Genomic DNA, 15,847 nt, shown 5'->3' with positions numbered 1-15,847 from the left:
AAAAACAGAGAAGGAGCAGTTGCCGAGGTAGATGAACCACGAAGGGACAATGTCAGTAAGGCCAATATTGTGAAGGTTGTGAAGTAGAGGAGGGTGATCCACTGTGTCAAAGGCCACAGAGCGGTTCAGGAGGATAAGCAGGAAGAAGTGGCCCCAATATTTGCCGGAGAGAAGATCGTTGGTGACTTTGGTCAAGGCAGTTTCTGTGGAGTGGAGGAGGCAGAATCTAGATTGGAGAGGATCAAGAGTTGTCAGAGAGGTAGCTGCCGAGACAGTTGTAGAAAAGCCGCTCAAGTATTTTGGAGGCAAGAGTGAGAAGAGAAAACGGGGCGGTAGCAAGAGAGTGAGGTGGAATCAAGATTGGGTTTTTTTAAGAATGGGACAGACAAGAGCATGTTTAAAAGATGATGGGAAGATTCCAGTGTAGAGGGACAGTTTGAAATTGGGAGCAAGCAATGGGGGGAGAGAAGATGGTGAGAGGAGATGGGATCCAGGAGGATAATATAATAGAATGGAGTTTGTCACCTGTAGTGGGGTGGAAAGAGCAAAAAAGGTGGTGGCTGGAGGGTGAAGAGGGATGGGAGGAGGAGGAAGGGGGAAGAGATTTCAAGTCCGATTGCCTCTTTTTTCACTTCCAAAATTGAAGCAGTGGCAGTAAGAGGATGGGAGGGGGGAGCAAAGGAATGTGTTGAAAGTGGGAAAAAGGCAAAAGGGATTGGAGAACTGAATAGATGAGAGACTTGGAAGGATAGTTTAGCAAGGGAGAGGGTGGAATTGTAGGATGAAAGGATGAACTTGAAATGAAGGAAGTAAGCCAAGAAACAAGATTTCCTCCAGTCGTGCTCACCGGCATGTCTGCATTTTTGAAGGAACCGGGTACATTTGGAGTGTCATGGTTGGGGTTTAGAGCAGCGAAGTTGGACAGAAGAGGAGGAGGCAGCAGAGTCAAGAGCATTGGCGAGGGTGTGGTTGTATAATAGCTGGATCAAAAGCATTAAGATTGCATCTAGAAAGGGTAGATTTGCGTGAGGGGAGGGGTGCAGGAGATGAGGAAAGAGTGAAGGAGACAAGATAGTGGTCAGAGAGTGGGAAGGGAGAGTTGGAGAAGTCAGAAAGAGGGAGAAGACAAGGTCAAGGGAATGACCGAGTCAGTAGATGGGGGGAAGGGGGGGGGGGGGGGGGAAGAGGTCTATTGTGAGAATCCAAAGGAGGAAGAAAGGGCAAGAAATTGATGGACACTGGGTCTGTGGGATTTCAATGGGGATGTTAAAGTCACCTAGGATGATGGAGAGGAGGCCATGGAGAAAAATTATGAAGAGATTGAGGAGGCGAGTGGTAGATGACTGAGACATGGAGATGGATGGGGTAGAAGAGAAATAAAGTGGACTTTAAAAGGAGGAGACTGAAAGGAAGGGCTCAGGTGAAATAAGAAAGGTACAATTGGGGGATAGGAAGATGCCCACTCCGTCACCTGGGTGGTCATCAGGACGCAATGGGTGAAAGAGAGGCCCCTATAGGAGAGTGCAGCGGGGGAAGCAGCATCAGTGGAAGAAATCCAGGTTTCCCCAAGAAGGGTAAGAGAGTTGGAGGTGAATCGGTCATTGATAGAGGGCAGTTTATTATGGATGTATCTGGAATTCCAAACAGCAAAGGAGAGGGGGAGAGATGGAAGTGGGAAGATATGGGTGACATTGGCGGGGTTGCTGCTGCGGTGGGGTGGGCTGGGACTGGAACGGAGATGAGGGCAGGGGTTGAGGATGTGTTTTGGATGGGAGCAAGGAGACATGATAAAAGACTAAGGGAGTAGAGAGTGGAAGGATAGAAGAGGGCAAGTAAATGAGTGGGTCAACGGTGCAGGGGTACTAGGAAGGGGATCAGGGGAAGAGAAGGAAGACAGCAATAAATATAACTGAACGACGTGCGTGAGACTGCCTGAAGTGTGCTCAATATATAATTTATTTATAGATTATATATAAATAATTGGGTAGCCCAGTGGCACCATTGGTGTGAATGACTCTATAAAGTGATGTGTAATGTTGCTGCTATATAATTAATTCCACAGTTGAGGTCTACTTACAGCCAGCTCGATTTGCACTGAACTCATTACTATAATCATTTTCAAAGGCGATTAGTAAAATACTATTGAATAAAACAGTAGTACTCCAAGGTGATAAGACATGACCAATACGTTATTAAATGTTTTCTAATGAAGTGTAATGCCTGCCTCCTAACTGATACTGCACTGCACTACTAAGCCCCTTCAAAGACTGCTCTAAAAATGATCACATGATTAAGAACATATCTGAAATGTCAGTATTTGGGGATGACTAAAATTGCATTGGTTCCAGCACATTCTCCTATTTAATTTTACAATTGGACCTGAGCAGTCTTAATAAGTACTTGAACTTTTACACCAAAAGGTTCTATTTTTGTCTATATAAATACCCTAGAGCGCTATCTAGGCTCAGGGCCTGTGCAATCAGAGGGAAAAGACAGATCCTGAAGCAACTGCACAGCAAACGAGGGTAGAAGGACTCACTTTAGAAGGTAGTTACATTATGGGGGTGCTGATAGAGCATAAGTACACATGGGGATCTTGCCTTTGCTGGACTGTTGTGGTACTACCGCATCTGTCCCCAGTCCTTCAGTATCATTTCCGGGTTGTAGCAATCTCATCTATTTTGTAAAGTCACTTATGTTCCAGCCACAAGCAACGAAGATTAGCCATTGCTTAATTAACCGGAAAAAAAATAAATCTTGAAGCCCAAAAACTTGCCATACCAAACAACAACAAAAAAAGGACTCACGCAACTCTACATTTTAGATAAAGCATAGCCGTACACTAATAATTTAGGTGAAGTGCAAACTATCCTATACACTAAGCTTTTCCAGTGTGTTATACAACTATGAAGTCGCATCAAAGATTACATTTGCACTCACAAAACTTTTGAATACCAATATTCCCTTGCCTTCTACTGTAACTATCCTGAACATACCTAGCACTATACAAACATTACTGCAATGAATCTTGTTGAATGGTTGCAAATCTGTAGTATAATATGACTTGGATGTGTGCTTATCAGTAAACTACACTTTTGCTTGTAAGGCGATCATGGTTAGATACTTTGGGTCAGCTCTCCACTTATATGGTAACTGCTACTCTGTACCTTACTTACATGGTGGCTTGCTATAGTTCCATTTAATTCTCCCCTTAGATCTAGCTCACAAAGTCTATGACATGACACAAACTATTAGGTTTTCAGTTATATATTTTTCATTACTGTCATCTCGCTTTTCTTCTTTGTATACGAATACCATGTATTCACAGTCATTGTGATTATTAATTTGACTACTTATAAATTGTACATGTGCCTTAATGACACCCCCACCAGTAGTTCTCCGACATCTACAACAAAGCACTCCATTTCCATAACTTGTTTTTCTGAAATTCTATTAAATATAATGCTGTCAGATGGGATTGAATGTGGTATTTTTATTCTTGTCCAACACAATTTGACATTCAGAGTGAATATCACACTGCTTTGAATTGTTAAATTGTAAGTAAATAACATTATTAATTCAGTACTCTACTGGAGGTCTTCCTGTTGCCCATAGTGCTTTCTTTCTAGGCCAATATCCTGCAGGAGTTTTCCACTGTTTTGCTACAACACGTTGCTTCAAATTATTTGAAATATCTCCAAGTTTACATTTGACAATAGATCAAAAAAAAAATATTTTAACTTTGCATTGTTTAGTCCAACAAGCACTACTGGAATTCTAGATAGGGAGTACAATAATAAAAGCACCTTCGCTGGTTTCTACATTGCTGCCCACTGAGTAAGAAATAAGATGTGGGAGAGCTCATGCACGCAGGTCTACTTTGCACAATATCAACTGCTTGAGATCATCCAGCCACTTCATGTAATGAAACCTGGGTCACTAAAATATTTGTAATCTTTACCATAACCCCCCTCCACCCAACAAAACTACCCACATAATTCCACACTGCTCCTGTTAAGCTGCCTCTAGAACAGTGATGGGCAACATGTGGCCCTCCGAGCCTTCACCTGCGGTCCCCAGCTCCTTCCTGCTTTAGTCAGATTTGTTTGTTACAGCTGTAACACTTGTTTAAAATGATATCTGATTTGTTACTACAGATAGGGGTATCTTTCGCTGAATAAATGTATTGTTTTAACTCACTACTGAGATTAAGGGTAATGGACATCTCTTTTGAAGGTTACAGGGCCGCATCAAACCATCACAAGCGCCATAGGGCGCCCTTGTTTGATACTGCTGCTCTGTCCAAGAGTTGAGGGACAGGAGAACTGTGTAATTTAGCTAAATGCAGGCCACTTCCGGTGTCACTGGGGCTTGGTGATGGACCTGATAAATAGGATAATACAAGGTCCCAACTTTTGACCATCATACCTAAATAGTGATCCTATTTCCAGATATTACTGCCAACAGAACACAGCCAGCATCAGGTGCCCACACACACAAGCCAACTGTACCCCTTTGCCCACAGAGCGACAGGATAATCTTTCAATTTGATCAAACACATAGGGTCAAATCTGATAGAAACTTGGCCACTTGGATGAACTGTGCATGGGCACCTTATGGGTACCTCGCTCTTATAACAGTTACAGCATTCAGAGTTCACTGCACTTTGATTGTGGCTTGAACAAATATGAACACTGTAGTATATTTAATTTGGCCACATTTTGAAACGAACAGTATATACTGACAGCACATTCTACATAGAGGGTAATGATCTCTATAAGATAAGATCCATCCATGTTGCAGTCACCACATGACGAACGTAGCTGAACACTGAAGCATGGTACTGACTCGGACAACTGTATATTTGCTGTAGATTGTAAGCTTGCTTGCAGGGCCCTCTTACCTCTCTGTCTGTATGTATTACCCAGTATTGTCTTATAAATGTTTGTTCCCAATTGTAAAGCGCTACAGAATTTGCTGGCGCTATATAAATAAATGTTGATGATAAACCCTTACATCATATTGCCTAAATATTTAATTGTTATGACTAAATAGTAAAAAAGCAATAAACAAGCACTACATAATATATTTATGACTGTTATGGATAGAAAAATGTACACTTATGGTTTAAAGAAAAAAAAGTTACTCCTACTGATTTTATTGCTAAACCATAAAATTCCATTCATTACATTCCCATACCACCACCTGTATGTGTAATATATATATATATATATATATATATATATATATATATATATATATATATATATATATATATACACACACACACACCTCAGTACTTTTCTTTAACCCACCTCTTTTTCCACAAAACCACTTTCAAACTGCTTCAAACACCAACCACTGAATTATGTCATAATTGCACCCTTGTCAATAAATTCATGTTGGACAGGCTGAACAATCTGTCAGTCACACAGAAAATATGACAGACACTGACAGCCATGTACATATATTTCAAATATGGACTAAGAGTTTAGAAAAATATAAATTAAAAATTACAATTCATTCGTCCGAAAAAAAACATTAAAAAAAATAAAAATGCACTGGCTGATAGAGCAAATCCAAGTACTAAAGCCTGAGTACTGATATATGGAGGTAAATCAACCACTGTGCCGACATGTGGAGTACAGACAACCACTGGAACACAAAAGTAAATTCACACATTAATCTTTCTCCATCCAGTAGTGAATGATCAACCCAACCTATTATTACATATGAGATTTATCACCTGCCTACAGCTAGAAAGAAGTGTTTGCCAGCATCCAAGTTCCTGATACAATCCATATTTAGATGAGTTTCTTAAGAACACTTAATTTCACATGAATTGCACGCTAACAATAACTATCAAATGGAGAGCAAAAAAAAAAAAAATTTATAAAAAAGAACACACCTTGGAACATCATTTTAGTTACCATAGATTTTTATCTTTATAGGTTAATGTAGACAATTCTTTAGAGAGGAGAAACAAAAATGTATAAAAAAAAACAACAAAAAAAACCAAAAGGAACCTTTACTTTATTTTTTTCTTTTGTAATGATACTTCTCGATTTTGCAATTTTCATTGGTACTTCTTATATCCTACATATTAAGCATTGAATTTGATGGACTAAAAAAAAATGTATGATTCTTATCTATATACAGCTTTTAGTTAACAATCAAACCTTTTAAGAGATTTCATTCTAACATCCTAGGGACTCAATTTCCAGTAATTAGCCATAGGACAAATTAAAAGCCTTCCTTGGAGCATTTCCCCCTTAGGGCTCATTTACACCTATCCACTGTTAATGCGCTCTCCAGCGGCTAATGACTGAAACTGCATTAACAGTAGGAACGGTCCCTTATGGGCTTGTTTGCACCACTGCAGTCTACAATTTTTCATTTGTTAATGTACATGTCTAGAACAAAACATTGCACTGCATTGACCAATACATCTCTGAAATGTAGCTGAAGAGCGCATTAGGTATTCTGCATTTTACCCACTTTCCCAAGGCATTTGTCTGAACCTTGCAATAGAGTTACTAACATTGCCACAATTGCATGACAGTTATTGGTGGATATTTATTGATGATGGGGCTGCAAAGAAAAATGTGGTGTTGCCCATAGCAACCAATCAACTACCTTATTATTGAACAGCAGGTTAGAAAATGAAAGGAATCATCTGACTGGCTGCTATGCAGAGCTACACTCTTCTTTGTATCAGTATTTGCATTGCAGAGATGTCAACTTGGTCCACTTCATTCCAAGAGATATTTATCCGCTTCTGAATTTACTTGACTTGCTGAATGACTAAAATGTTCAGAGCTCAATTAATTGATGTAAAAGATTTGTTTTATATTGATAAGGTTAATAAAATCAGGAAGTTAGTGCCAAGTTTGAGAGAACTCAAATGCTTTCTGGGTGAAATGGGTCAAGTTGATATCTCAATGGCAAATATAGGTGATTGGAATATTCTATGTTTATGGATGGGAAAAAATTGCTTTATCCAAAAAAATACATAGAACAACATCAATAGTTACAAATGCAAAAACAAAGTTAATATTCAGGGATCATGCTTACATTAAGGCAGAAATAGACAACTTGTGGCCTCAGTTGCTCATGAAACTATCTTAGAAGCCTCTGGCTTCACTAAAACATAATACCAGCGGTTTTGGAGCCTGCAAATAATAAATGATCTTGTAAGTAGAAACTTGCATGCTACAGTAATATTGAAGTTGCACAAATTTTGGTACAAGTAAATTTAAACCTGCTGCTCAATATGAAACATGTTTTCACCATAAAAAAATATAATAACCCTCTCAAGACCTTCAGCACTTGTTCCGCCAGCCAAAATGTTCAAATAGGTCCTTCTTGTGGGGAGAAAAAAACATGTACCCTTTTAAAAAAAAATATGAATGCATTCAACTGGCTTTCGTGGATTTGCAGGACTCCTATCTAAATAATCTCTAAATGTGATGATTGTGCAATCTGTGGTGAGCAGTGAAAACATTATGGCTAGAATATCAACCTATGTAGCCACAACCACGAAAAAGAAAATAATCAATTAAAGTGCAAACCTAAACATGTACCTACCAGACGGCTGTCCACTGTGTGATACACCTTTCAGATTTTCCCACTAACAATACCCCAAGGCTGATAAATTTGTTATTATTACCATCATCATTTATTTATGTGGCTCCACCATATTACACAGCGCTTTACAGAGAGAATATTTAATAATTCATGTCAGTCCCTTCCCCATTGGGCTTACAGTCTAAATTCTCTACCACACAAATGCACATAGGTAATTTAAGATTAACTATAGTTTTTAACCTAGTTAATAAATTCAACCTAGATTAATTCAGTTGGCTAAGCAGAGCCACAGTATTATAATACTGTCAAAAGCAATTAGGCTGGCAGGTATGTGAACGCTTCAACTCTATACCAGCTATCCTGCACTCACAAGATAGACTGCACAACTCCTTCAAATACTTATTTGATGAATATTAGGAGGTAAAAGATTGCACCTTTAAATTGGAATGACTATCAAACAGGAAAATACATCACAGGTAGTATGATTTGTTATGCATGATGTCATGCCTGTCCTATCACGCACATTGATTTAATGATGGGAAACATCACTCTGCCTTACCAATAAAGAAAGCAAGAGCCTAGAAAACTGCTTGGAGCTCCAATTGCAAGTTGAAACAGGACAGGAGATGAAAGCTTAACTGATGAGTACACACAGAACCTGCACTGACTCACAGAGGTGTGGAAGGAGGCTGCTATATTTCAGTAAATCCCACTTTACAGTGGCCGAAAAGCACACATTAAATTGTTTTATACCACAAAGCTAAATTAGCAATAGAGCGCCTGTAAAGCAGTAACCAAAATAATTATTGTATAAAATGAGGTTTCCTTGTAAAGTTTAAATAAATTAGTAAAGTTTCAGGAGGCTTTTTCTTGATCACTGCTCACTATTGCGCTCTGCGAGCCTTTTCAGCTGCCAGCCTAAAGCATGCATCTCTAGACCACAACATGTGCATGCTGTTAAATCCAAGAATTCTCAGAGAAGAGCACCCCCTTCATTCTATGAAAACACACACACATGATCCTTAGGGTAGTTCTCAGAATGAATTGACCATTTCTGTGATGTTAATTCTGCTCTTAAAATAGTATAGGCTCAAGCTACTCAATTATATCAATGCCACGGGTGCAGTGTGATTATAAAGTAAAATGGTTACGCAATATTCATGTAGGATCATTATAAAGTCTTTGATATATTATATAGGCTAGAACTCAGTAGGGATTACTACTAGTATTGATCGCACTGGATAGGAAACCAAAAACCCACAATACCAAAATACAAAACAAGAAGTAAATGGAAAACAAAAATACAAAACAAAAACATTTTCAATATAATAATAACCATTGCAATGGCAAATAACATTTATGTCATGAATAAAAAAGGGGAAAAAAAAAAAATCACTTTCAAAAACTATACACACCTAGTGATGTTAGCCTCAAAACCACTGTAAACAAGCAAAGTATGGATGACATGCACTGAACTAATTGACATTAAACATGAACTATACATTCCATATTCGTCCAAGCTAAATAAATGAACCTCTTGCTGTAGATTAGTACAACACACAGGGTTCCCCAGCACTGAATGGGCCATGCTTATGAATTCTTCACATTCCCTAACTGAGCGCCACACAAGAAACAAAAGAGATGGGTCTGTGTATGTAACCCATAGGACGAGTTCCCAAACATTCCCCATCCCATAGTCTCTATGCAGAGCTCCATTGATTTGCAGGACAATACACTGGTGTTGGAAGGGGTGTGTATGTGAACAGAGAGACATATACCCGATGAATTAAGATCCAAGACAGCCTCACCTTGCTTTTCACCTCCACGGCGCTACTAGCCACATATCGCAGAGTCTGGGACTTACTAAAACTTCGATTCATCTTCAATGCTCGCCCCCCCACCCCAACGCCACCCAGCCAAGTTATCCCCAGACTGCAATGTGGGAGTGCAGATCCCGATCTTCTCCGACTGTCCGTAGAAGCAGCTGGATCAGGACTGACAGATACCGTAGCTCGGCGTCTCTCTAGTTGATTGTATTGTGCTTTTAATCCCAGCGTTCCGCTCCCAGATCCCCGCAGTCCTTCCAGTCAAAAGCGCCTGGTCTGCTAACAGCGCCGCTGCTGCTCCTGTTTGGAATGATCACAGAGCTATAATTACAAGAGGTCGAACATACCAATACCTCTTTTGTCTCCGTTACAGGAGCTGCAGCGCCATCTTGGTGGTTTGAAGTCGCAGTAAACTAATAGCTGTCACAGTAAACGAGCTCAACATGCAAATTAACCACAGGACACAGAATAGTTTTACTATCATATCTCATTGCACATTTTCGCTATAACTGAGTATAGTATATAGTACATACCTTACATTTCAGCAAAATTGCATTATCAGTCAAATCTATATAATTACTTCGCTAGTCCTAGAAACATATTTAGTAAAATTAGCATTTCGGTATAGTTAATAGATAAATTATGTAATTTTATAACATGTATTGTGCCATTTTCCTGGCATAAAGTTAATTTGTTTAAGTCATACTTGCAAACTTTTCCTTGTCCGCTTCAGGGAGATCCCGGGGTAGGTGGGCGTGCGAGGTCGGGGCTTGACGAATCGCATAATTTTGGTCCCATCCCCTAAACCAGGGGTAGGCAACCTGCGGCTCTCCAGGTGTTGTGAAACTACAAATCCCAGCATGCCTTGCCATCTATCTGCTGGTTATCTACTGGCAAAGCATGCTGGGACTTGTAGTTTCACAACACCTGGAGAGCCGCAGGTTGCCTACCCCTGCCCTAAACGGTTGTCGCAATTTCGGCCAATTACAAGGGGTGGGGCTAAGTCATTAAGCCCCCACCCCCACGCCACTTATCTATTGCAGGGGCGAGAACCAGGAGGTTGCTCTGCTCATCCGGGAGGTTTCCCAGAAATGCGGGAGTCTCCCGGACATTCCAAGAGAGTAGGCAACTATGCATTAAAGAAAAGCAGCTAATTCATCTCTAGAGACTGAAGTGTCTTTTACATTTCTGTCTCCATTACTGAACTGATGATGTCTTACCTGTCAGTCTTTGATTAAATCTTGGTCTCCATGAAAATGGCCACCTCCATAGGCATCAATACATGGACATAGGACACAATTTCTGAACTGTGTCAACATGGCACAGATGGCGAAGCCAACCACGTCTTGTACTGGCTCAGCATCAGGGAGAATACCAGACTCTTCAGGAAGTGAGGGAGATCACCCCTATTTCAGGGAGTCTCCCTGACATTCAGGGAGAGTTGGAAAGTATGGTTTAATTGTATTCTTTTATAATTCACCCCTAGTGGTCATATATATATTATGTTAATGGTATTTTTTTTTTCAGGTACAATGTGCTCAATTTTCATCTAGTGTCGGTGAGAAGCAGACTACATTTCTCAGACATGACACAGCCATTGTGATACTCATACACCCAGGTACGTGTGGCTTAAGCTAATGTAGAAACTTAGCACATGAAAACTTTCTCAAACTTGGTGAACTGGAATTTGCCTCCATCTTGTACAATCAGGTGGACAGGACAGATGTAAACACAGATTCGTCAAGCTAGTTTAAAAATAGCTTTTTTGTGAATCACCCCTCTATAGTCAATGCAATGACACATTGTAGGCAATCAAACCCTGAAACAGTAAAGTTCATAAAGATTTCTGTGCTCTGGAATCATTTTCAAAACTATGCCCAGTCTGGATTAAAGTGTCCATTAAAATTACCAGAGGAGGCCTCGGAGAGCTTCGAGGCAAAGATTGCCCTCTGGAATACCCCAGAATATTAATAAGTAAATAAAAATGTTACTTTATGCATAGTGTTCTAAAATGATTCTAATTTATATATTTTATGCACTTATGTAATAAGAGACTTTAAAGTTTGCACTATATTTTTGCTTGCATAATAGCGCTGGCCCTTCCTGTTCAGCCATTTGTGTTATACCTAAAGCTGGTTCCATATGTTACAATATTATATACGATATTAGGCATTTGGCCCAATATCATAGTATCTGCAGCCCCAATATGAATGTGATACAGATAATAGCCCGGGAATGACGGAGAATGTGATCATCCTGTGTGCGTTCATCCTTGGAGCACACTAACAGGTGGCAATGAAGCCAGAAGCAACCCAGCAATTTGGATTTGTCCTCTTTGACTTGCCAAATAAATGGCCAAAATGAACAATAATTCTTTGACTGGACTCTAGGGTCAAGCAGCAGGATTAGCCCATATGTAGTAATTGTAACACTAACATCAATTACAACCTATGTGCCATGTGTTGAAGATTCCCTTAATAATACAGGAGTAAATTAATATAATTGGCTTGGTATATAATTATCTGACATGTTCTCACGCTGATGACTATTCAAGTTATGATCAGTTAGGACAACATTCCCGTCAGCCATGTAAACATTACAGCACTCTTCTCATGTCACTGTGTCTTTTTCTTTGATTTATATACAAAAATCCCAAGTCTCTGTGACTTAGCTCTAATGTTATTTCCACTTTTATGAGGCATATTTATTAACCAACGCATTTTCATCATGATCCATTTCAGTCCTTATCGCAAATATAAGGATTGAAACATTGTGACTAGTTTTTACAATTCTTCACTAGGAACAGCAGTCACGAAAAACTGCTCTTCCTGTGAAGACCTGTCTCCTATGTCCTCTATGGTGACTATCGCAAAGTGGTCACCTTTGCAGTAGTGACCGGAGGGGAGAGCAGTTAAGTTGCAGCGAGGGATCTGAAGATCTCTCTACCGCAACGCTCTCTCCATAGGCTTCATAGGCTAGGAAATGCTTTACTATGAATTGCTCCTAGCAATTCCAAGCAGATGGGGTAAAGAAGACAAGGGGCCTGATTCATTAAGGATCTTAACTTGAGAAACTTCTTATTTCAGTCTCCTGGACAAAACCATGTTACAATGCAAGGGGTGCAAATTAGTATTCTGTTTTGCACATAAGTTAAATACTGACTGTTTTTTCATGTAACACACAAATATCAACTTTAAATTTCTATGTACAAATAAGCTATCAAGTATTTGTGTGGTACATGAAAAAACAGACAGTATTTAACTTATGTGCAAAACAGAATACTAATTTGTACCCCTTGCATTGTAATATGGTTTTTGTCCAGGAGACTGAAATAAGAAGTTTCTCAAGTTAAGTTCCTTAATGAATCAGGCCCAAGACTGCTATGGCAGATTCATTCCATAATAATTTTATTTGAATATACTTCCTTCTACAGCTACAATATGTTTTAGGCACGCTGTGTAGCTGACTTGAGAACAAAGGGATTTTTGTTTCTACACTCTGAATATTGTAAACAAAACAGAGAAATTAAAGTATCTAACACAAAAGACAGATGCAGAGTTCAACAGGCACAGAAACGCATGAAATAATGGTCATTCCAAGGCACGCCAGTGAAGCTGCCCTTAATTACATTCCATTGTGTTTAATCTTGCTGAAAAGAAAATAGTGTCAGGGCCAGAGATAGCATGAGGGAAAACATGACCACTTTTTTGCTTATCACATATTCCATCGAGTTCACAGCTTCAGAAACACAGGGGATAGAAAACAATCTGTGTGGCTTTCATGTAAAAGAAAACACGAAAATAGAGAATGTACTCAAGTAACTACAATTTACACCGTGGGTGACTGTGAAGAATGCATGGGATGGGGATTGTTTGAACTACACTTATTTTGCATCCTTGAACAAGGATACTGAAACAAAGACCTTTTGAATAGTGTTGAGAATGTTCATAGTAACAGTGTTGCCTATGTTTTTGTAGAGGTCGCTCTTTGCTATTTTTAACAATAAACAAGCAATGTTTATAAGACTCATCATAAACTTTCCATCACTGTAATATGTTTGCTTGCAGATTATGCTTCTAATTTATCTTTCTTTTGTTCGACTATGCTAATACTTATGTTATAGAAAGGATTGTAGAAAAATGCAGGAAACTAATCAAATGCCAATTTTCTTGTTGCAGAGAGCAAATGTCAACATTAGGTATTTATCTTGTTAGAAAATCTAATAGTATTAAAAATTGCCTTTCAAAGTGTACACAGATCATATTTATCTGTGTGGAGTATGTTCTCCCTGTGTTTCCATGGGTTTTCAATAGGTACTCCAGTTTCCTCCCATACTCTAAAACCTTACTGGTAGGTTAATTGGCTGCTGACAAAAGTACCCCTAGTTTGTCTGTATGCGTGTTAGGGAATTTAGACTGTAAGCTCCAATGGGGCAGGGACTAATGTGGATGACAAATATTCTCTGTACAGCGCTGCAAAATTGGTGGCGCTATATAAATAATTGATGATGATATACAAATATTTATGATCACTAGTATAAGGGCTGAGAGGGGCACAATTTAAGTCTCCCCCTTGCTCCCAGCAATTCCTAGCAGATGGGATAGAAAATAATACATATACAGTAACGGAATCTGAGTGGACCTTTGTTATAGGAAGTAATAGGAAGGTAAAGAAAAACATATTTCAAATGAATTAAATATTAATATATATATATATATATTTATAAAAATTGTAAGTCAACAGTCATTATTAGCTATTATTATCTTTTATTTATAGAGCACCACAACGCTTCTGCAGGGCTCTACATGGGAGCTTCGAACATACAACCAAATTGCAAAAAAACAGGGGCAGAGAGGAGAATGGAGAGTGGGCAGACATGAAACTTAGAGTGCAGATGTGAGACATAAGATAGAGGACCCTGCAGCCTACTTTCTAAAGGGAGGAAGCAATAAGCATATTGTGGTTCACTATGGCACAGAGCTCTGCAAGATACTGAGGTCACTGTAGAGAGGCTTAGAAGTGGCCATGATTTTCAAGTGGCTCATCTCTATGGGACACAAGGGAAAATGAAAGGAAATTTGAGAAAATCTCAGCCGCAATATGTCTCTGAGGAATGTTCCAGTGGCATCTTGCGCCGCATTAAATTAAAGTGCACAAAAGCCTCAACACATCTCTCTTTAGAGTGAGTGCAAAGATATAGTTGGGATGAATACAAACTAGCTACATATGTATGAGCTGAGGGAAAAAAATAAAAACCTTTGTCAGGAATAGGCCCTCTTTAGCTAGTCCCTGATCTAATATCTTTTCATATATTCACAAAGTTAGACAATATATCACCTCTATTTTGTCAGGAAAACCTATCATCCCACTACTGCCACCAATTGTCAGGAATAGACCCCTCTTGCTCCTCCCTGATTTAATATCTTATCCTATATTCACACAGTCAGACAATATATCACCTCTAGTTTGTCAGAAAAAAACTATCCTAATTACCTTTACCAGTCACAAACCGCACTTTGCACAGTCATGACTTCGAAGTGTTGACATTATGGGGTTAAACACGATCCCATCACTTAATCTTCTTCTCACCTTTTGCACAGGCTTTAGATTTGCTGAATCGCCCCCAAACACTCACTTTGGTTGTCACGGTTGGCTTACTAGAAATACATCCCTAGGCTCTGCTGAACATGTATAGGCAACCCACAGGCGCAGAGTCTAACAGGCAGGTGGTTTTCACCTGGAACCCCAGAAAGGAGGTATGGTCTTAGCGGCACCAAACCTGCAGGTCGCGATCCCGCGAGTCAGCGAACAGCAGAACAATGTGGAGGAGCCAGGTGAAGCGGGTAGAAACGATGGAACCCACAGGTAAGTGGTATAGATACAGGAACAACAATAATATATGCTGATGGTCAGCAGCCAATGAGTCACTAGGAGATTATGTGCTCTGCAGAGTAGCAGTGATAGAACAGAGGCTGTCACGATGAAGTACTCTGGAGATGGTAATGTAAGTACTGGAGCAGCGATAGTTCAACATGACCACAGACTGAAATCAGACTGGAGTAGCGGAGGTTACTCGGAGTAACAGCTGGTGAGTCACATGTGTAGCAGCGGCTCTGCGTGGTAGCGATGAGAGAAACGGAGCTGTCACGATGAAGTACACTGGAGATGGTAAGAGAGGTACTGGAGCAGCGATGGTTCAACACAGGCCACGAACTGAGAGCAGGCTGGAATACACGCAAACCACAAGGAGAACAGGAACCAGAACCACAGGCTGCAGGAAGTGAGCTTTAAGAACAGGCATCAGACAGGTGAATTCAGGAGGTTTAAATAGTTCTCCAGAAATGCTTAGCCAATGAAAAGAGGGAGGAGGCCCTGAAGTGCAATAGACTTGCACCTGCGCAGATCTAACAATAGCTGAATGAATGAATGAATGA

The 15,847-nt window shown here is 39.7% G+C and overlaps 1 protein-coding gene and 1 long non-coding RNA gene across 2 annotated transcripts in view; one reads left to right on the top strand and one right to left on the bottom strand.

The window, feature by feature from the left end:
* Positions 1 to 9,717, bottom strand: part of PARD6G (par-6 family cell polarity regulator gamma) — a 90,682-nt gene extending 80,965 nt beyond the window's left edge. Inside the window, exon 1 of the mRNA XM_075213173.1 lies at positions 9,396 to 9,717. Coding sequence (XP_075069274.1) covers positions 9,396 to 9,467 — 72 coding nt within the window. The 5' untranslated portion in view covers positions 9,468 to 9,717. The remainder of the gene's footprint in view (positions 1 to 9,395) is intronic.
* Positions 9,718 to 10,747: 1,030 nt separating this feature from the next.
* LOC142157793 (uncharacterized) overlaps positions 10,748 to 15,847 on the top strand; it is a 28,409-nt gene continuing 23,309 nt past the window's right edge. The window contains exons 1-2 of the long non-coding RNA XR_012692637.1: positions 10,748 to 10,861; positions 10,941 to 11,031. This is a non-coding gene — a long non-coding RNA (uncharacterized LOC142157793). The remainder of the gene's footprint in view (positions 10,862 to 10,940; positions 11,032 to 15,847) is intronic.

Source organism: Mixophyes fleayi, chromosome 5, assembly GCF_038048845.1.
Source record: "Mixophyes fleayi isolate aMixFle1 chromosome 5, aMixFle1.hap1, whole genome shotgun sequence".
Taxonomy (NCBI): domain Eukaryota; kingdom Metazoa; phylum Chordata; class Amphibia; order Anura; family Limnodynastidae; genus Mixophyes; species Mixophyes fleayi.
Note: the sequence above shows the minus strand (reverse complement) of the source record. Positions and strands in the feature narration are given on the sequence as shown.